The 21,854-nt window shown below is 58.8% G+C and overlaps 1 protein-coding gene across 4 annotated transcripts in view; it reads right to left on the reverse strand.

Annotated features, from left to right (window-relative positions):
• The window catches only part of Cd82 (CD82 molecule), a 33,412-nt gene extending 13,717 nt beyond the window's left edge, over window positions 1–19,695 (reverse strand). The window contains exons 1-2 of one of the 4 annotated variants that reach the window (XM_005384078.2): window positions 19,553–19,695; window positions 2,480–2,550 (exon numbers count right to left, since the gene is read on the reverse strand). Coding sequence is in view for 2 of the 4 variants with exons in the window: in XM_013514276.1 (XP_013369730.1) it covers window positions 2,480–2,550; window positions 4,785–4,841 (128 nt within the window). In the remaining 2 variants the exon portion in view is untranslated. Of the gene's footprint in view, window positions 1–2,479; window positions 2,569–4,784; window positions 4,970–19,552 lie in introns of those variants that run through there. The other 3 variants (XM_013514276.1, XM_013514279.1, XM_013514278.1) reach the window with 3 other exon arrangements.
• Between the last annotated feature and the right edge of the window lie 2,159 nt (window positions 19,696–21,854).

The raw sequence follows: 21,854 nt of genomic DNA on the forward strand, positions 1-21,854 counted from the left end.
GGGGTGGGGGTGGCTGGGGCAACCGGTTGGGGAGGGTGAGCCCTGGATAAGTCTCTGCCTTGCGGGTGTGGGCGTGTCAGGCTGTGGAGACCCCGGCGCTGGCTTCTGAGGGCCTGGGCTGTGTCCCAGCCCTGCCTTCCCCAGCCCGGGGGACGCGCCTCAGCCTGTCCTTGCCCGGGAGAAGTAAGGACTCGGCCGACTGACCCGTCCCTGCCTGCCTCGCCTGTCCATTGTGAGCGAAGAACAGAGTTTACATTTCTGAATACTAAAAAGAGAGGGAGACACGTTGGAACACCTGGAAATGCCATGCAGTTCAAACGTCGGTGTCTGCGGCCACCACCACCTCAGCCCTCGCCCACGACATTTCTCTCCAGGTCCTGGTGCTGGGGGCAAAGGGGTCCGCGACAGGGTCTGCAGGAGGAGCAGGGTGCCCTGTGCATGGGCCCTCTGGGGCCAGAGGGACAGCAGCGGAGAGGAGACGAGCGTCCAGGACCGGGCCCAGATCCAGCTGCGCCAGCGTGTGGCCCCAGGGAAGAGCCTGCCTGGCCGTCGCCTCCCCGTGGGGTGGGTCCTCCTAGCACCTGCTGCCATGGAGACAGCGAGGGCAGCGCCTGGCACCCCCGGGGCTCCGTGAGCCTCGCCGGGTCCGTGTCTGTCGTCAGCGCCAGCTGGCTGGGTCCTTGCAGAAGTGAGGGACGAGTGTCTCGTTTGCAGAATGTCCTCCGGTGCCCTTTCTAGTGTGCACCTGCTGTACACGGCGGGGGCGGGGGGCTTCCTTGCTGGGGTCCGTCAGCGCCCTGCCACCAGGAAAGGCAGCGCGAACGCCGCTCACGGGACAGCAGGCACGGTGACCATGTCCAGGCTATAATTCAAATTCCCCGGATGTATCCTTTTCTGCAAATCTGTCCATACAGTGAAACTCTTCTGCTGATATTTTACTAACTGCTGTTTTGATTCCTCGCCCCAGACAATGCCTCCTGCAGGAGACCCCTCCTCCAGCCAGCCCCGCCTCACTCATGCCTGGCCCCCAGGAGAGAGGGTGGGTAGGAGCTTCTTTCCGGTAGCACTGGCTATGGAGTAGCCCCCAGAATAGGCTCCCGCGTGAGACTGCCTGAGTTGAATGCAGGTCTGTCACCTCCTAGCTGTGTGACCTTGGACATGTGACTGAACCCTTCTGAGCCCCACTCTACTGATCTGTGAAATGAGGAAGATGGAACGTGTTTCTCAGATTTTTCCAGATACTAAATTAGCTAAAGTGGTTAAAATGCCTGGCATATGGTCAGCTGTCAGGAAATGGCAGTTACTGTAGCTCATCCTGCTGTACAGTAATTTCTACTTGTCCTCTGCCCATGCGCTGTGATGCTGGAGGGGGAAGACTATTTGTTCCTCAGGAGGACAAAGTAGCTGATCAAGAATGCCACTGAGAGAATAAATCAATGGGTAGATAAATGCACGGATGGATGGATGGATGCTAAGGTGAGTGACAGGACAGATGGATATATGGGTAGACAGATAGATGAATCAATGGCAGAATGGATGAATGCATGGATGGGTAGATGGATAGATGGGTGGTTGATGGGTAGAAGGATGAGTAGATGGATAGGTTGGTGGGTTGATGGAGGGATGGGTAGATGGATGGGTGGAAGGAGGGTAGATGGATAGGAGGGTGGGTTGATGGGTGGAAGGATGGGTAGATGGATAGGTGGGTGGTTCATGGGTGGATGGGTGGAAGGATGGGTGGAAGGAGGGTAGATGGATAGGAGGGTGGGTTGATGGGTGGAAGGATGGGTAGATGGATAGGAGGGTGGGTTGATGGGTGGAAGGATGGGTAGATGGATAGGAGGGTGGGTTGATGGGTGGAGGGGTGGAAGGATGGGTGGGTGGATAGGTGGGTGGTTCGTGGGTGGATGGGTGGAAGGATGGGTGGGTGGATGGGTGGATGGGTGGGTAGATGGATAGCTGAGTCAGTGGATGCATGGATGGATGGATGCATGCTGGGTAGATGGATGGATGGGGTGGGGAGGAGGGCAGGAGGGACTGCCACAGGGACACCAGTACTTCAAGTGCGCAGCTACCTTAAAGGAGTCAGACACCCACTGCCCCTGAGTCAGCTGAGACCATGCTCTGGCCTCTTCTGTCCTCACTCAAGGGTGTGCCCTGGATGCAGGACCCACTGCCCCGCCTTCCCACGTCCTCGAGGTCCGTGGGTGCAGGAGCTGGGGCTGAGAAAGGCTGGTGTCTCTAGGGGTCACCTCTCTGTTTTGCCGCCTCCCCCACGAATCAGTCCCTGGCCTAGGCTGGAGGAGTAGTTTGCAGCCTGGCCTGGGACCCAGAGGTTCCTGAAAAGCCTTGGGGAGACCAAGGGGGGGACCATGGTGATTCTAGGCCCAGTGTCAGGAGGCTCGGGCTTGGCCGCCGCCCGAAGGCACCGCAGTGTGACCTCACCCCAGTGACTGCCCTCCCACCCCCTCCTCCTCACCTGTCCCGTGACGAGCGGCGCAGTGATTTCCTTAGCGAATCCTCAGAAGGCGAGTCCAGGAGACACGGGCCCTATCAGGGACAGAAGGTTGCGCTGTCACCGGGGTGGGGGCAGCCAGTCTCCTCTCTGACTCGCCCTGCATTAGACTTCCGGTCCATGAGATGCTCAGCCCCACACATGGACAGTCTGCCCGAGTTGCTGCAAAATGCTCTGCACTTAATAGCTCCCAACACCGGCGCCCTTAGGAGACACCAAGGCGGGGCTTCCATAGGTCCCCACAGGCGGCACTCGCAGCTCTAAGTGCTGTAGGGTCCAGGGAAGGGCGGTGAGTGGCCACTGTCCCCACTAAGTGCTCGGCCCAACACCTAAGAGCCCACGTGCCTCCTCCTTCCGGCCCCACAGCCCCAGCGAGCCCTGGGCTGCCTCCCCTCTGCCTGGACCAGCGCAGGCCTGCGGGTCACAGTTCCAGCCCTGTCCTCCCAGCCCTTATCCGCACGGCAGGGAGGACGCCGGGAACACAGCCTGCATCTTGTTCCTCTCCGCCTGCAGCCAACAACTCACTGGCTATAAAATCCAGTCTCAAAAGCTGGGCATGGCGGTGCACATCTATAATCCCCAGCATGTGGGGGACTGAGGCAGAGGGTTGCTGGGAGTTTGAGGCCAGCCTGAGCTACACAGTGAGTTCAAGACCAACCTGGACATAGTGAGACCCTGTCTCAAAACACACAAAAAACCCAGACTCCTTATGTAGCCAATGGGCTCTTTGTGGTTTGCCCTGTCCCTCTTCCCTCTTGTTACCCCTGGCCTTCCACTTAGTCTCTTCCCTATTGGCCCAGAGCCCGTGGCCTCTGCCCACCTCAGGGCCTTTGCACTTGCTGTTCCTCTGCCAGAATTGGTCTTCCCAGGGATCTCGTTTCCTGATCTACACTCAGCTCTCACTGCCAGCTGCTCAGAGGACCCTGCCCATGCCAGTGCCAGGCGCAGGCACCAGCATCTACAGATGTCACCCGGCCTCTTTGTCTGCATCCCCACGAGGGTGCAGGTTCCTTGGGAGGAGGGGGCACATCTGTCTCTGTCACCCTGTGTCCCAGAGCCCTGAACGTGCTTTGTCCACAGCGAGTGCTCGGTGTGCGGGCCGGGATGAGGAGAAGAAGGGTCTGGAGAGGTGGGTCAACTCTGATCTGCGGGCAGAGGCTCTCCTTCCCAGCAATGGCATGGCTGCCTTGTGGGTGGCTTCCCCAAGACTGTCTGTCTGTGAATTTCCTCTGCCTCACAGAGCTGGTGGGAGCTTGTCCTAAAATATGCACCTGCGGTAGGCGCCTTTGCTCAGGCTACAAAGCCCCGCTGGGCGTGGGGTTCTCTCTTCTGGTTTGCAAACGCTCTCGGGCAGGGGCCCCTGTCCGGGGATTGTGCTGGAGGATCAAGAGGCGCTGGTCCTGGTGCCGGCCAGAGGCCCTGATGCACTCCTGGGCATACAGCCTGGGCACCTGCAAGTTTGAGCTCCGCCCTCAGGGAGCCTGGCCCGGCCCTCTGCCCCCACTGAAATCTAGCAGACCTGGTTTCCTGGGGGAGCAGCTGCCTGGAAAATGTGTCACCTGAAGCTCCCCGCGCCTCTGACCCACCCTTGACTCCCTGCAGACTTGCTGCCGGGTCGTTTACCAGCACAGTATCACTGTGCCTGACACCTTTGGGGTCACTGCCCTTTCGAAGGGGCCCAGAGACAGTGAGAGACCAAAGGTCACACAGCAAGCTGGGCCGAGCACGCTGCGGAGGGCGGGGAAATTGGGGTGCACAGCTCTGTTCCCCCACCCCTTCCCCTTTCCTTGCTCAGCGGTGCTTCCGTGTGGAGAGGCAGAACGAGCACTGGGCGCATGGGTCCCACGCCTGGTTCTGCGCGTGCTGGCCGCAGGGCCTCAGGGGCCCTGCAGAAGGACTTCCTGCTCAGCACATGGGGACACTGACCCGCCCCGCCCCACGGCTGTAACAGTTGCTTGCCATCGAGCCCGCGGACAGTGGCCTCAGTCCATCAGATGCCCCGGCCTGTCCTCCCCCTGTGGCCCTGGACAGTCCACCCCTGTTCTTTCGTTCTCCCAGCTGTAAAACGAGGCTGGGCAAGGTGGTGCACGCCTATAGTCCCAGCACTTGGGAGGCTGAGGCAGGAGGCTCATCGTAAGTTCGAGGCCAGTCTGGGCTACATAGTGAGTTCAAGACCAGCCTGAACTACATAGTGAGACCCTGTCTCCAAAGCAAACAAACAAAACCAAACAATCAACCCAGCTGTAAAGTGAACTTGACCGTGACTTACATGAGGTCCAGAGGTGTGAGTATGTGTTAAGTGCCTGGCGCTCTGTAAGCAATACATAATTGAGAGCAAAGAGGGTCAAGGCAGTCACTGGAAGGACCCAGATTCCCTGAGCCACAGTCCGGAGCTCTCTGTGGGCTTCTTGCAGCCCCCGGTGTGTGCCCAGCCTGGGGGCTCGGAGCCTGGGAAGCTGTCGCTGCTCCTGGGAGGGCTGGGAGTGGACCTCTGCCCGCTGCATAGGCAGGGCCTTTGTCCCCAGCTCTGTGCTGGGAAGTCTGGCACGGATCCCTGGCATGAACTCAGCCTGTGGCCGGGCAGAAAGTGGAAGTGGACAGCCCGCCCCACCCAGGCCTTGCACCTGTGTGGATGGTGGCCACTGCCTCCCTGGACTTTGTCCTGACTCTGGTGGGAAGGGCTGGCCAGGCCCGTGTTTGCTTTCACGTCTGACAGGCGGAGGATTTCCTGAAACCCCAGCCCAGTCGGGGCAGCTTTCTGACCCTCCGCTATCGTATTTTGCAATCTCTGGTCTCACATTCGGTTGTTGTTGTTGTTGTTAAAATCAAAAGAAAATAAAAACCACCAGTGTTATTCTGGGCCCGGGAGAAATGTGAGGCTGCCAGGCCAGGCGGGATTGGCGTCTTGGGTTTCCCGTAAGATCTAGTTTAATCCCAGTTTGCTGTGTGAGCCCAGCCAAGGCCGCTTCTCAACCTCTCTGAGCTCCAAGTCCCCGCCCTGAGTCCCGGGATGCCAGGGGGCACACGGAGAGGACAGGGCTTGGCCTGCAGTCCCTGGTCCAGGCTCTGACCCCAGGGCTGCAGAGAAACCAGCTCAGCACACCGTAACTCACCTGTACGTGTGGATGGGAGCTGTAAGTCAGAGGGACAGGTACGGATGGTCTGAGAGGCTTTGGGAGCCCCAGATTCTAGAGCCCGTAACGACAAGACCCAGATTCCCAGGGGGATTCTCAGGAGTCAGCTGCCTTTAGAGACCCTGTTCCCAGCCCCACATCAGAGGCAGAATAATAAGCCGGATCACAGTGTGGACTCTGAACGACACAAAACCCAAATTCCAGTCTCGTGTCTCAAAGCTGTGTGACCTTTGGCAAGTTGCCTGCCCACTCTGCACCCCAGGGTCCTCTCCTGTAAAATGGGTTATGGGGGCTTGTCCGGGACGAAGGCGGAGTCAGCTGGCTGAAACCCGGGATGCAGGCAGGACAGGGACCAAGGAGACTCAGGCGTGACAGCGAGGAGTCCCTCTGCACAGCAGGAGGGTGTGCAGAAAGGGCGTCCCTTGGGAGGGGTAAGGAGTGGACGCGATTGGATGAAAGACAGGATCAGAAAGGGTTAAGCAAGCAGCACATGTGCCTGCTGCTAATTGATCTCATCTCAGCCCAAGCCCAAGCAGGACCAGGGGCTCAGAGGGTGGCGCACCCTTCCTGCTCGTGCAGGCAACAGTGACCAGCTCAGCTCCGTGCCCCGAACCCTCTGACTCAGAAGTTCATGGCCCTGCCCACTTTGAGACAGTCAAGGAAGCAGGTGTTGAGGGGAGCAATGCTGGCACCCCAAACCTTTGGAGTCCACGAGGTCAGGGGTAGGACTTGGCAGCTACAGGGTCAGAAAACACCTTGCACTTCAGAGCCCTGCCCTGGTCGGTATGGTGGCACATGACTGTAATCCCAGCACTGGGGAGACTGAGGCGGAAGGATCGCCATGAGTTTGAGGCCAGCCTAGGCTACATAATGAGCCCAGCCGTGATCAAGGTGAGCACAGCGGGCCGGGCTTCCCCAGGGCCTCAACCAAGTTTAGTGCTAGAGGTGACCTCAAAGAGGACAAACAGCATGCCCTCCCTGCAGTGACTGGCTCCAGGGCTTCGGGGCCGAAGGAGCTGCCCTCCCAGGGGTAGAGCTCTTGTCCTGAGCCACCACAGCTCACGAGGGCCTCTTGTGGTCTTGTGCCAAGCAGCACCCAGGAAATGGGCGGATGGAACCATCTCACCCCATCTGGAGCAATTATACAGCACCACCACCAGTAGCAAACGTGTGCACAGCACTGCCCGCCAGAGACTCTGCTGAGCCCCTCGAGGCTCAGTTTATCCTTTGATGGCCCTAGGAGATGAGTTCTGCTTTGAAACCCATTTTACAGCTAAAGAAACTGAGACCCGGGCTGGTAAAGACACTTGCCCAAGGCCACATAGCACACAGAGTCAGGAGTGGGACCTGGACAGTGTGCCCAGAACCCTGTGCTTCCCCACACCCCACTGTGTCCAGAAATGCTTAGAAATGACGGGCATCTGCACAACCCCGCCGAGGCCCAGCCTGGTCAGACGGTTCTGTAGCCCAGTCTCCAACACCACCAACAGACGCCAGCCTGCGGCCCGTCCTGGAGCCCAGCCAGACGGGGACGGTGGCCAGCAACAGCTGGCTTCTCGATGGAGGCTGGGTGTGGCCCCAGGCAGGGTGATTAGAGAGCAGGGGACGCTAATCAGGGACCCCACATGGCAGCGTGTACCTGCCAACCTCATCATGCCCACCATGGGCACTGAGCTCCGGAAGTGAGCCTGGCAGCAGCTGAAATACCACTTCCTCCAGGCGGTGCCCCCACCCGAAACCCAGGCCCTGGGGGAGCATGACCTGGCATCTGCATGATGGTGGCTTGGGGGTTTAGGTGGCATCAGAGGGACATGAGTTCCATCCTGCCTGTGCCACCTCTTCCTGTCACTTAACTCGCCCAGTCTCAGTAGTGCCCCTGTAAATCAGGCTCATACTTCCTGCCCCACCCCCAGGTTCCAGGTCTCAGCACCTCCACTTTAGAGGACGGTGCCCTCACACAGGTCCACAGAGCCCCAGAGCTGCCGAGAGGCCTCCCCAGCCCACACCAGCTCGGGGCGGCCCAGCCAGGCCGGGAGGGGGTCAGGCCGTGCCCTCCCTCTGCCCTGGCTCTGGGGCCAGCTCCCCAGCATGCGGACAGCCTGTGAACACCAGGGGTCCAACATGCCAGGACCCAGCCTCACCAGCCTCGAGCCCCCTGTCCCCTTGCGGCCTCCTAGAGGAGCTGGTTTTCTCCAACCTCTGCCTCCCAGGAGCTGCCCTTACCAGCCCAGGGCCCTCCCTCAGCCCGGGGCTCTCCCAGACTCCAGGAATGCCCTTGCCCCCCACCAAGATCCTCAAGCAGCCTGGGCTTGATCACCCAGGGGTGCTGGGGCACTCACAGCACACTAAGGAAGCAGAAGGAGAAGCACCTGGCCCTCAGCCAGCAGTGCAGGCCCCAAGAGCCCTGTGGAGTTCCCTCCACCCAGTCCTGGGCACAGTCCCTGGCCAGCCATAGGTGGGAGGGAAGCTGGGACCCATGCACGCCGGACCCCCCGCTCCTCACAGGGACACCGATTTCGGCCCGTGATGGAGGGTAGCTTGTGGGAGGCAAACCTGCCAGGGCCTGGGGCTCCTTCCCTGCCAACCTAGGAGGTGTGGTGCACGATAAAGGGAACACGCTGATGATATCACCGTGAGAAGGTGCTGGGCTGGGGCGGGCGTGACGGAGCCAGGCAGGAAAGGGGTAGCTGCTACCCGCAGGGTCTGTGACCCCGTGTGTCAGAGAGAGTCAGGCAGCACTTCACAGCTGGGCGGGTTCAGGATGGCTTTTCCAAGGGACAAAGGCGCTGGAGGGAGAGGGACGTGGCCTGGCTCAGGGGCCCCTGTGCCTCCCTCCTGCTGGCCCCCTGGGTCTTCAGGGAGGGAAGTGACTTGCCCCAGGTCACAGGCATGAGAGTTACGGGTCAGCCCCCGCCCATCCCCGCAGGACACACAGGCCCAGCCCCTGAGCCTTCCAGCACGGCAGCTAGACCCACATGACCGCCTCGCTCCTGGCTCAGGCCGGCTGCAAGTCATCCAACCGGCTCAGCCAGTTCACCGGGAAACACCGGACCCAGGCTCCCCAGGGCAGCCCAGGCTGGAGGCCGGCCTGAAGGAATGAGGAAGGCCAGGGTCGAGAGACAGAGGGGTGAGAGCATCTGAGCACCGGCAGTGAGGGAGAGTCTGGAATCCTCCGCGGACAAGGTTCCCAGGAGAAGCCGGGGGCAAGGGGGCGGGGACCTGTGCTGGGCCCTGTCCTCTACAACCACCAGGGACCCTAAAGCCAGGGCCTGGGCAGGTGCTGGACACAGCAACGGCCTGGACCCCACCTTCCCTCCCCAGATTGCTCTACAGTAAGACCCCAGCCCAGCCCTTCCTGGGCTGCTGGGTCCTGGAAGCTGAGGAGAGATGAGGCCTGAGTCTTTCCTCCAGCTGGAGGAGGCTGCTTGGGGTGGAGGGTGGGCTGAGGATGGGCCAGGTCCTGCTCTAGTGCCTGGAGCTTGGGGACCCTGGGGAGCCACTTGCTGCCCTGGCTTAGTAATAGCACCCGCCCTGCTGGCTTCTGGGGTGCTGGAGACTTGTGGGGATACAGAGGTAAGAAAATGCCTGCCGCCCATGGCTATAGGGCGGGAGGCGTCGTCATGGGAAAGGATGACTCCCAGGGAAGTGGGGGAGGGGAGTGGCCCACCCAGGGTCCCTCAGCAGGCAGTGGTAGAGCAGGATGTGAGGAGCCCGGTCACCCCAGGACGAGGCCACAGCCCTGGCACTGCAGGCCTCCGAGTCCCAATATTATAGACAGCTAAGTTAGGTAGAAATATTCTAGGTGGTCATACAGGGCTGGGCCCTCGAGGGAGTCAGTGCAGAAGAGAACACATCAAAACTGTGCCTGCAGGCGCATCCACGGAAGGCCATGCCCCAAGAAAAGAGGAATGACCAGGCCTGCGTGCCTCCCCAAGGGATACGCAACCTTCTATAGCTGATATCACCCGGTCCAATAAAGTCTAGACAGACATCAGTCAGTCACCTGGGTGGGTGACCAGGACCTCGTGACACATCTCTTCCAAAAAAGGTCCTTGTCCTCACCATGTACACTTGCTACGTGACCTGCTTCCCCATTGGCCAGCATTACCTAAGCGGCTGCACTGGTCACCTCATGGGTTGAGCGTAGTTTTGTTCCCACCTGGTACACACCTTGTGATTTTGCTCTAGAAAACTTCCTGTAGCAAGTGGGGTCCACGGCAGCACACTCCGGCCCCCTGCTATCTCTCAGGACCTGGCTCTCCCAGTACAATTTGCTACTCTTACCCTCCACGGTTCCTTAAATTTCATTCTTCGATTTTGGAGAACATGAACTCGGCATATCTGACATCTAGCAGGTTGGGAGTCACAATATTTCCCTGTACCACTTACGGTCCTGGCTGTGGGGCTGACTCTCTCTGCAGGGAGAGAGGCCGCCTCCCCACACCCCCGCTCTCTCCTCACACCCCAGCTCCCTCTAGTCCAGGACCCGCTGCCACTCCAGGCCAGCCCCAGCCCCAGAGTTTGGGACTGAAAGGCCTGCTTTGCCCCTTTCAGTGTGACCTTGGGCAACTGGGTTAAGCTCGCAGACCCTCAGTTTCCTCCTGTGTGAAGTGGGGACAGAGGGTCTCCACCCGGGAGGTCGACCCGACATCCCAGCTGCCTTCCAAGGGCCCAGGGCAGGGCCTGGCACACGCTGCTGCCCAGCCAATGAGGGCTCCCCTCCCAGTTGCTGTGCCTGCCAGGCAGAGCCCAGGCCTGGCCAGAGAAAGTTTCCAGCTTTCCGGAAAACCTGCCTAGAGCAATAACCAGGAACATAAACCGGCTGGAGAACACAGCTTGGAGGAGATCGGGTTACTGAGCAGTCAAGGGGGGGCACAACAAGCCGGCGCTGTGGGGACCTGCCTGCCGAGAAGGAGCAGGTATCTGTCAGGAACAGGGTTGGCGACAGTCAGCTTTTTCTCCTACACATCAACTTTCCCCTGTAAGCCAGGCGTGGTGGTGCAAGCCTGTATTCCCAGCACTTGGGAGGCTGAGGCAGGAGGATCACTGAGTTTGAGACCAGCCTGGACTTCATAGCGAGACCCTGTCTCAAAAAGAGATGTCCACAAAATTCCAGGCATATCCTGGAGGAGGGCTGGGAGGTGGGTGGGGGTGGGGTGGGGGAGGTGAGTCCTGGCCTCACAGGATTAGCCTTCACTAAACAGGGCAAGGTTCCCACTGGCAGCAGCACCAGGAGCAGAAATTTACCGAAGTCTGGCCCCACCCCTTTGTGCGACTCCAGCGGTTCTCAAAGCAGGGTCCCACGGCATCTTCTGGGATCTCGGGTTAGAACTGAACATTCTTGGCCTACACCCCACACCCAACAGAACCAGAAGCTCTGGGCCAGGGACGCTTTTGCAATCCTCCTAGTGACTCTCAGGGGGGTCAGAGCTCAGGAACCACTGCCCAGCTCACGACCCACTCCCACCCGGGGCAGACGCACTCCCATGCTCCTGGTTTCCGGAGGGTTCCTGGGGAAGGAGGAGTCGCTGTGGAGACAGGCCATTAAACAGTAAAGAGATCTATGATTAGTTAATGACACCACAGCCTCCCAGAGGCAGTAAAGGAGGAGGGTCAGGAGTTAGACTCTAATTGCAGAGAAAGAGCTCCCATACCTGTGGTGCCCTGTCTGTGTGTCTGTGTGTCTGTGTGTCTGTCTGTATCTCTTTCAGAAACACACCCTCAAAGCCTGTCCCTTCCTTCTGTAGGCTTTCCAGATGACACAAGGGGCTGGAGCTAAATTTGGGGGTGTGCTCTGGGGTGGAGCAGGGGGAGGGTGCTCAGTCCTTGAATTTACAGAGCCCCTGGCTGTGGGGCCACTTCCAGGAATTCCCTGTGTGCAGCTGGGGAGAGCTAAGCACGAAACCCACAGATGGCCAGTGTGGTCATTATGGAGGCGTGGACACCCATGAAAGATTCAAGTAGCCCACGCATGTGACCACAGGCGAGCGCCTAACCAGGTCACTGCAGAGTCCTGGGGTGTGACACGCAGTGGCTGGGAAGGACTCTGGAAGGAGATTGAATCACACGGAAAAATCCTCCCTGTACAAACATAAACCAGAGGGGGCGGGGCAGGAAGCGGTTCATATGGTTTGATCCCAATCTGGGGTGTAGGCACATTTTTATTTTATTTTTTAAAAGCCAGAACACCAAACTGATCACAGTGGTTATCTCTGAGTGGTTATTTCCCCCTGTCTGTTTGTTCTTCAGCTTGCACGTTTTTCCACGAAAATTTTCTTTAGTGATTAGAAAGTTTGGGGGGTTTTCTGGCCATTGATTTCAGATAGAAATGGAAATTCTTTCTTTCCCCCCCTTTTTTTTTAAAAAAAAAGCTGAAACATTTCTTCCCTATGCGAGGTTCAGAGTCTGGGGTCCCCTGCAAGTATCCACATTGAACGTGGTTGTACTAAGCAAGATCTAGATTGTTAAGAGGGTGGATTTGCTCAAGTTCTGTGACAGAGTGTCAGAGCTGTCCAGGATGAAAGGTGGTGAGCTCTCCAAGCTTTGAAGTATCCAAGCTGAGCCCGGATGTTGTTCATGAGATCAGACTGTGCAGGTAGGTTAACTGAGTGAACTATAGATCTGTACACAAAACAAACATCCTGAGATTCTAGACACAAACCCCCAACTCTGCCCTCAGCTTTACACTCACAGCACTCAACTCCAGGCGGGGCTCAGACAGTGTGATGGGGCACTCAGCCCTCTGTGTCTCTTGGGCTCCTAGCAGCCTTGGGAAGCTCCTTCCCTCCAGACCAAGGACCTCACTGACTGGGGGCGGAAGCATGACACCTTCCTGTAATTTCTCCCAGAGCAGTGGCAGCAGCAATCTTTGCCCGTGGCTGCCACCCTCACCAACTTTGGGCCCCATTACAATGTCTGCCTCCCCGGGCCTGCCATAGGCAAGCCGCCAGGATTATCTGGTTCAATTGCACCCAGAGGTGCCGGACCCTGCGAGGCAGGGCCAGCCCATGCCTAGGGGATGGGAGAACCCTGGTCACACCCTTCTTGCAACTTACCCAAAGAGTGATAACCACAGTGCCTGCTGCACGGTCTCCAGGCAACACAGGGGCCCACAGCGCCTCCCTGCCAGCTGAAGGGTCAAAGCGGAGGGAAAGTGGACTGAGACGCTCCGGGACGGACATAAATGCTGGGAATAGTGGAGGAGACGCAGCTTCCCTCCCCCAGTTACTGAGTGTGCTCAGAGAGGCCGAGGGGCATGACACAGAGGGACCCAAGGCCCAGATCCCTCGTCACTTGCTGCACAACTTCCAGAAAGAGCAACCCTCCCCCACGGAGTTTCTATTTCCTCTCTAACTGATGACAAGTTATAGGTTCCCTTGCAACACCATTCTCTTAAGTCACCTCCTAAAACTGAGTGGGAGATGACTTTCCAACCGTCCTCTATTATTACTGTTATCATCAGCCACAACAAATTAACATTTACCCAGCACCTTCTGAATACCAGGCTTGACTGGAAATGCCTTGTATATGTGGGAACACAAATTCCTTTCTCTAAGTGTTTCCGTGTTGAGGGACCCCTACCAGGTGACACCTCCGGCCTTGCTGCGCTCCCTTCTTTACTCCTGATGGGAGACGCACTGGGCATGTTCCACAGGGCCCCACTTTTTACAGACGCAGGCTTCCTGCATTGAGCTTGCCCTCTGGGGTGTCTGCTGTTCTGGCCACTGGGTCCTGCAAAGAGGCAGACTCTTGTCTAGCACTTTCAATATCTAGATTGGCCAAGCTGTCTGTTCCAGGACAGGAAGTTAGTAAACCCCTGGGCCTCAGATTTGAAGCCACTTCTCCAGATCTCTGTAGTGACATTTCCATTTGAGCTCCGTGATATGGCTACGTGACCATAATGGAGCTCCCGAGGTACTTTATTATTATTATTATTATTATTATTATTATTATTATTATCCCTAGTTTACAGAGGGGAACACCGAGTCTCAGAGAGGCGATCTCCTGCCTGATTTCAGCTCCTGCTGGAAAGCTTTCTAAACTCCTCCCAGCTGCAGGGTGGGTCCCCTGCATGCAGAGCCGGATTACACTCCTATCATATCTGACCTGTGCCCCAGGCCTGGGGCCTAAATACTCCCTTGGCATCTTTTGAGGCCTGACAAGTTGATACATACTTCAAACCAGCACTCCACCCCTCCTCCGAAAATACAGGATTTATTAACAACAAGCACTTCAATACGATCCCAAGTTTCCATGATACATTTTTGCTTAGATTGTGTATAATAAGGGGTTTAAAGACAGCTTTATTATATGTGTGGGTTCTTTTGCTTTTCACGGAGCATAAAATTAATACGGGCTCACTGCAGAAGTTTCAGAACATAGGGAAAAGAAAATAAAGTCCGTAATCTAACCTATTGCAATGTATACATTGATGGGTATTTATCTACATTTTGGCCTCCCTGAATACAGTGTGTGGTCAAGGCTGGGACCTGCCGACCTCCTATCTCTTCCCAGGCTGGCCCAGGGTGGGACAGAGGCCAGGCCCAGAGGTCCTGTCCCTGGATGGAAGCCTGCAGCTGCTCGCTATGACACCATCCGGGTCTCACCTACCAAAGCCAAGTACAGAGACGTAGCAGGAGAGTTATAGTTTTTCAGCCCAAGAAGTGCTGCAACTTGCCCAAGGTCACTTGGAAAGTAGAGGATGAGTACAGACACGAACCCGGCTACCCGGTCCCCAGAATCATGCTAGTTACCAGGCTCTCCTGTCTCCAAAGACTCACATCCTAAACAGCAGTGCACACATAGCACATGCTCTGTGTCAGGCACTGTCTCAGGTGCTTCAGTAGCTCAAATACAAGCATCACTGTCCAGCCATCCTGTGGGTACGTGCACTTGTCCCTCGGTACCCACAGGGGACACAAACTCTGGGGGTGCTCAAGTCTCTTCTATAAAAGGCCCCAGTACCTCCACAGAACCTACACACATCCTCCCATATACTTTAAACCACCTCTAGATTACTTATAATATCTAATACAATGCAAGCGCTGTACAAATATTTGCTATACTGTACTTTTAGGAACTAGTGACGACTTTACGCCTGTCCACTTTCAGTGAAAAAGAAGCCTTTTTTTTTCCAGATATTTTGATCTGTGGTTTGCTGAATCTGCAGATGCAAAACCCATGGACAGAAAGAAGCAGCTGCAGCATTAAAGCCTCTCCTTCTGAGGAGCCAAAGCCGATCCGGAAGCTACGAGGCTCCAGCTCAAGGTTCACACTGCACTGAGCTGCAGCAGCAGCAGCAGCGGCAGCAGGAAAGTGCTCACGTCTACTGTCCACGCCTCTGCATCTGCCCAGAGCCTAGTGCCCCCAGTGCCGGGCCCTGAGAAGGGGCAGAAGGCTTTGGGGCAGAGCGAGAAACCTGAGGGACAGCAGTGCTGTCCAGTGGAGGTCTGGCATGGGCATCTCCTGGGGGACATCTCCTTGTCCCCAAGATTGAGCCCATGCAAGGTAACAGCACTGTCCACGGACAACTGCTGATGGGAAGGCATCTTTTCTGGCTGAGTCAGGGTTCACTACAGGCCACACTGACCCCCCACGGGCCAGGGTGGAGGAAGTCAGCTGTTCCTCTCTCTGCAGGGTAAAGGCCAGGCGTCACAGGGGATACAGAAGCCCCAGCTATGACAGAAGAGGCCAGGCAGCCATTCCCGCCTTCCTGAGCCAAGACTCTAGTTCCAGGAGTGGGGTCCACAGACCCTGCTTCCTGCCCTCATCTTTGCCAACGCATCACCGCGAATCCAGCACCGAGCTTGGTTCTGGTGAGGTCCCCTGTAGGACAATCACTTATTCATTCAACTACCAGTTCCCAAGTGCCTGCTGTGTGTCAGGAATCTGGCACACAGAATGGACACAGGGAAGTCCCTGCCCGGGAGGGTTCCCAGAAGCACTCTGCTGGCCATAGAACAGCAACATCAAGGGGGCCGTGACGTTCAGATCCACTTTGCGCACGAAGCTTAGAGTCACAATGATGCAAGCCAGCCACTCAGGAAGGGCAGGCAGTGTCACGGCCGGAAATGACTAGTCCTGGGGACGCACACGTTGTGCTGGAGGGGCACAGAGGGCCTGGACACTAAGGACCTGAGCTGCAGTCTGGTCAGTTCTCACTATCTGAGCATTTGCCACGAGCCAGGAACAAGACTGCTAAGAGTTTTGCAAGCACTTTTGCTTATTGCATCCTCAGGACATCCTGTGAGGTCACTGCCATTATCATCCTCAATTTACAGATTTGGAAACCGAGGCTCTGAAAGGGTCACAGAAGCTGGGCATGATGGCGCACGCCTGTAATCCCAGCACTTGGAAGGCTGAGGCAGGAGGACCGCTACAAGTTCGAGGTCAGCCTGGGCTACAGAGTGAGTTCACAGCCAGCCTGAACTACACAGGGAGACTCTGTGTTCAAACAAACAAGTAAACAAACAAAAAAAGAAAAGAAAGGGTCACAGAGCTAGGACCAGGCAGAGCCACGACTCTAGTTCCTAAGTTCGGTGCTGTGCTACCATACTAGCTGCTCCCCCAGGATGGGACGGCTGGGGAGGGGGCAGGACACATACTGCTTATCTGCAGGGAGCTGCCTAGCCGAGCAGGAGTCCGTGGTGTGTGAGTGTGCACACACGCACAGGCAGGCGGCCACACACATCTCCCCTGTCACCAAGGCCAGACCCTGTCCTGGAGGCCCCTGAGAGCCACATGAAGAACGGGGCACTGGCAGGGCGGGGCAGGGAGGGCGGGCAGGGCAGGGCAGGGCAGCCCAGCGAGGACAAGGGACTTTTCTGCATCACACAGTGCACAGACAGCAGAGCTGGAACCCACTCCAAGAGCCAGAACACAGGCCTCTTTGCCCCTCAGCTGCTTCTCTGTCAGCTCGGAGTGAATCAGCTGCTGACAGGAAGCCGCCAGGGTAGGAGAATCCCAGGCGCAGAGGAGGGGGCAAGAGCAAGCTGCTGAGGGATCCCAGCTGGGCCCTGCAGCTCGGACTGTTGGCTTCGCACGCGGCATCGGGGGCAGCCGGAGGGGAAGCGACGCACCCCACAGCACAGACCCTGTTCACTCTGGGCTTCCCTCCAGCCCTCCAAGCCAGCCTGCAAGAGGGGAAGCTGGTGGGCGGGGCTGTTGTTGCTGAGCTCAAACTGTCCCCGCTCCCCTCCCACCTCTCAGAGCCAGCTCAGGGCTGTCTGATGTTCCCGAGCTTCCCGTGGGGTGAAGGCAATGGCTATGATGGTTTGGAGCAGGAGCCGAGCCTGAGCACCAGCTGGGCCCAGGGCTCCAAAGCAGGAGTCACACGCAGGGCATCAAGAGGGGCTATGTGGTCTTCAGGGATCAGGGTTGGGTCCCCTGGGTGGAGGGGGACGGCTAGGAGCAGCTTCCTCCTCTAAGGTCTGAGCTCTGCAGAGAGAGCAGAACTCCAGAGGAGGCTGGGGGAACCAAGCCCTGCTTGGTGGGAAACACACGCCACGCCGGGTGCCCCATCGGTGCCAGGGCCAGCGCCTGCCTGGCTGGGACACTCCGCCCCTCAGGCACCGCCTTTCTGTGTCCATGGCCGGGGCCTCTTCCTTCACCCCAGCTGTTCAGACCCGTCCCGCCCATCACCACAGCCACTGGCTCTTTATCCTGTGGCCGCTGGGTCCCCCCGCAGCACACCTGACACAGCCCACCCTCCCGAGAGTGCCACACTCTGCCCTGTCACTCCCCTGCTCCAAAAGCTTCAGGGACTCCCTTTTTCTGCAACTCAAACGCAAGCTCCTCGCCTTGGCATTTGAGACCCTGCACGAGCTGCTCCCACCGACCATTCGCACTCTGCCTGCCCTGCGGTCCCAGCGGGGCAGGTGAGCTCCTTCCCTCCACCCAGTCACCCTCCTCTGCCAGAGACGCTGTCTTTGCTCAGGCTGCCCAACCAATCCTTAAGGCCCCAAAGATCCCTCTAGCCCTCCCGCCTCATGTCTTGTCTGAGAGTCCTGGTGTCCTAGTCAGAGCTCCGCAGACGGCACACAGCCTGGGGGCGCGGGCCTTGCTGTTCTCCACTCGGGCCGGGGCTGTGGGGGGCTCCCATTAGATGTTCACTGGGCACAGTTTGCAACGCACACCCCACACACATGGGCACCACCTACTGAGCCTTCTCCCTCCCACCACGCCAGCCCCCATGGAACGCCCCTGAAAGCCTGGGGCAGGGGACCCCACACCCCACATCAATCCAAGCCCAACCAGGCGGAAAGTCCTGCTCAGGCCTCACCCCTCAGTCCTGGCCTGCTTTCTCAAGTTTCCCACCTCTTCTGAAGGCCGCCCCCTGCCCTACATCCAGGCGCACCCCATCTCTGTCACGAGCACAGCCTTTGATGGGACGGTCCCATGGTCCTTCCCAGCTGGCTCCAGTGTGCGGCTCAACTCGCTGGATCCCGCAGGGGGCAAACAACACCTCAGTGTCCCTTGTGCCCAACCCTGCTCACATGGGCACTGGGTGCCCACACTACCCCTCGCCTCCACCCCAAGCAGAGCATGCAGTGGAATCACTGGTCAGCCACCTGGGCAGTTGGGGCCCTTGAGAGCCCATCTGGCTCAGAGCCCTGCGCGTGAGTGACCTTCCCCAGCAGGGACATGGGGGGGACACGGAGCCCTCACTGTGGGCAACTCAGGATGAGGGCAGAGGCAGTGCAGCTGCGCACCTCCGTGTCCCCCAGCTCTGGCTCCTGTCCTGTGGGTGATCGGTAAGTGGGTTTTTAGTTTATTTTGTTGAAAACCCACCAACGTCAAGGAACACTACACAAAACCCAGCTGGTCTTTGGCTCAGGTGACTCCCCGACCCAAGCGAACCGAGCGATGTTGGCAGCAGGTGGCAACCTCTGGCCCTCACAAGGTCAGGAGCGGACTGCAGCCAGCTTCCAGCCCTCCACACACACAGCTCCTGCTCCATCAGAACAGCTGTCACGCGAGGAACAGCCTCCCCAGGCACCGCCACCTTGCTGGCCACCGCATGCTTCATTCTATTCCCCTGTCGCTAGGACCTCAGGTTCTGTCATTACTCACAGACGAGGAAATTGAGGTTTGGGGAGGGAAGAGTGGGACCCAAGTTAGTTTGGTCCCAAAGCCCAAGTCCTTGGCCACAGACCTAGGATCCCAGCTGCCATGGCTGGGGATAGGGCAGCCACCGCCTTCGGGGACGGTCTTCAGCCTCCAGAGCTAACCCTGCGGCGGGGCTTGACTCAGGGCCCAAGTTCGATGGGAGTTTCCTCCCCATTTGCCCCGTAAGAACTGCTCCTTCCGGTCCCTCCCGGGCCCCTCAGCGGCTATCTGGAAAAGCCCCGCTGAATTTCCAGTGGAAGTCCCAATCCCAGGGGTCCCGCGGGGAGCTGTCGGGACCTGGGAGGGGGAGAGAGAATGGAAGCTCCCTGCTTTGGGATCCCCTCCCCAAGGCTCAGGGGCTGGAGTCCCACCCGAGTAACCGGCGCACTCTTTGAAGTAGTAGCTTTGCTGGGCCCCCTTCTGCTAGGAGAGGAACCGGGGCGGAGCAGCGCGACCTGACCTGGCGGCAGCGCTGGCTCAGCTGTGTCCCTCTCGGCTGCCAGTGCTCACCTTCCGGGCTCCCGGGAGCGCACCTAGCCCCACTTCCTCCTCCAGGAACCCGAGAGGCCCAGGGCCGGGAGCAGGCCGGGCCCGGAGCCATGCAGCTGGTGCATGGCGGGGCGGGAGAACGGCGGACAGCGGGAATCGGAGGCCGATGCTCCATCCCACCCACCAGCTGTCCTCATCTGTCACTTGTTGCAAGGAGGAACGCTGCCCGAGCGGGCTGAGGAAGTGGAGGCAAAAACTAACTTTGTTTCTGGAGCGCCTGCTGCGCTCTCTCGGCCTCCTTTCTCACCTGCCGGCTCTTCTTTTTCGCTCCGCGCTGCAAGCAAATCCGGCGTAGCCCGCTCGCGTCCCAGGCCGACTGCGCAGTCCTCGGCTCGGGTCACTCCGCGGTCTCGGAGGCCGTAGGGGAACGCAACGGCCACGGCCGGGCCCCGCCCCCGAAGGCCCCGCCCCGAACACGCCCCCGCGCCCTATTGGAGGCTGCTCCCCTCCAACAATACCAGGCTCTTTCCAGCCCCGCCCCCAGAAAGCTACGCGTCGGACACGCCCCCTGAGGCCACGCCCCCTCCGGGGCCTCTCTCTCCTTCCCTGCCAGACCCGCCCGCCCGCCGTGTATGCTGCCCTGCGTCGCGTCCCCGCGCCCTGCCCACGCACAGCCCTAATAACGGTTCCGTTCCCATAGGCTTCTCTCTCCCTTCTCAGGCCGCTCCCAGGCCGCCGGGGCCTTCGCGTCGACCCCGCCTCCTAGCCTCTGCTGGGACGACCCCTGCCTCCCCCTATCCTGTTGGCGCTGGCAGCCCCGGCTCAGGGCTGCAAGCCAGGGCCCCACGCCGCATTCCAGGGCGGGCGCATCCGGGTGCAGCCGGGAACGGCGTGGGAGCGGATTGCGTTCCAAGTCTGGGCCTAGATCAGGAGACAGCCTCGGGCTTTCTGAAAATGCGAACAGCTACCATGCATCGCCCCGGGCCAGGCTGTGGGCCAAAGCTGTAAGAGTACTGCTCCTTGAGTTTTCACCGTTTGCGGACACACATGTGGCCCCCGTTTTATTGATGTGCAGCCCAAGGCTCAGAGTGGCAGCTGTGGAGGGCTGGGAGTCCCACGCTGGGGGCGGAGTGAAGCATCCAGCCCAAGCCCTGAATCACAGGCTTGATGCTGCCAGGCCTGCCCGGGCCGGCCCCTGGAGAAGCGGCCCGCGGCCAGCACGGTGGAGGAGCCTGAGGGAGGCCGGCAGGAGGAGGGATCCGGCTGGCTCTCTCCCTCGAGCAGACGCAGCCCAGAACGAGGTAGGCTTCAGGAAGTCTCATGACTGTACCCCAACTGGGCAGCATAATTCTGGGGACCAGCTGGGGGCAGCGAACTGGCAGATGACCAGGGCCATAGCCTGCACCGCAGCTGACAAAGCTCTTTCACCCCATTACCTCACCGGCACCCCACAACCAGCCTGTGGGGAGGGCTGTGACTGGGCCTGCTTTGCATGGGTGCGATAGGGCAGGAAGCCAGGCCCCACCCTGCACAGCGGCTCTGAGTGTGGTCCTGGGTCTGAAGCGTCCTCTTTCATCCGGGCACTTGTGGGGCCTACCTACTTCTCTGAATCCCGGACCTACCCAGTGAGAAACTCTGGTGCCTGGAATTAAACCAAGGGCCTCACCCTGAGCTACATCCCCAGCCCTCTTTTGTTTTGAGACTGGGTCTCCTAAGATGCTTAAATTGCCCAGGCTGGGCTTGAACTTGTGATCCTCTAGGGCTGGGGATGTAGCTCAGCGGCACAAGCACCTGCCTGGTAAGCACAAGGTCCCGAGTTCGATTCCCGGTACCAAAAAAAATCATGTTATTCCTGCATACTGGAGTTTGAGAATCAGTGGTGAAGCAGTGGGGGAGGTCTGGGACTCACCCAGACCCGGTAGCGGGTAGCCTGCTGGTGGCCTCGTAGCTCGGGGTCATTTACTCTCCCTGGAATGAGCTCTTAAAGGGGGAGTAAGCAAACATCGCCGCGGCGGCTTTCGGAGAAGTGAGGGTGCTCGCGAACTCTCTGGCACGCTGCTCGGACACTGCATGCTCAAGGAATGTTTCCTTTCCAGTAAAAAGTCTGCTTTAGAGAATTTTCATGCCAAGTTGTGCAAGTGGGGCTGAGGAATCCTTTCCGGCCAGCAGCGTCCTTCTGGGTTGTCCTTCCCACCGAGGGGCCGCGTCTGTCCCACAAGGACCGAGGTCCCAGCAAGCTCACCGAGGGAGTGGATGCCGCTGCCGGCCCACGCTTTGAGAACCACGGCGCCCTTCTGCCTGGGGCTGGGCTCCAGCTCCTCACCGTCCCACCTGCAAAGTGGTCATAAGATGCCCTCTCTCATCCTCCTCCATGTCCCCAAGCTGGGGGTGTTGGTGACGGTGACTCGCAATTTGCAAAACAGCTGGATCCCACCCCGCCTTGCCTTACGTGGGTCGCATCTGCTGTCCCTGTCCGTCTCTGCATTCTGGATTAGAGATGGAGTCAGCTGCAGGGACAGGAGGCTAGGGTGCAGGCGGCTTCCGGAGTCTCTGCTGTACCCCACCCTGGGTGTCCCCAGGGGGCTCCTGGCCCGGAGCACTGTCACGTT

Source organism: Chinchilla lanigera, unplaced genomic scaffold, assembly GCF_000276665.1.
Source record: "Chinchilla lanigera isolate Chin_1 unplaced genomic scaffold, ChiLan1.0 scaffold00021, whole genome shotgun sequence".
Lineage (NCBI taxonomy): Eukaryota > Metazoa > Chordata > Mammalia > Rodentia > Chinchillidae > Chinchilla > Chinchilla lanigera.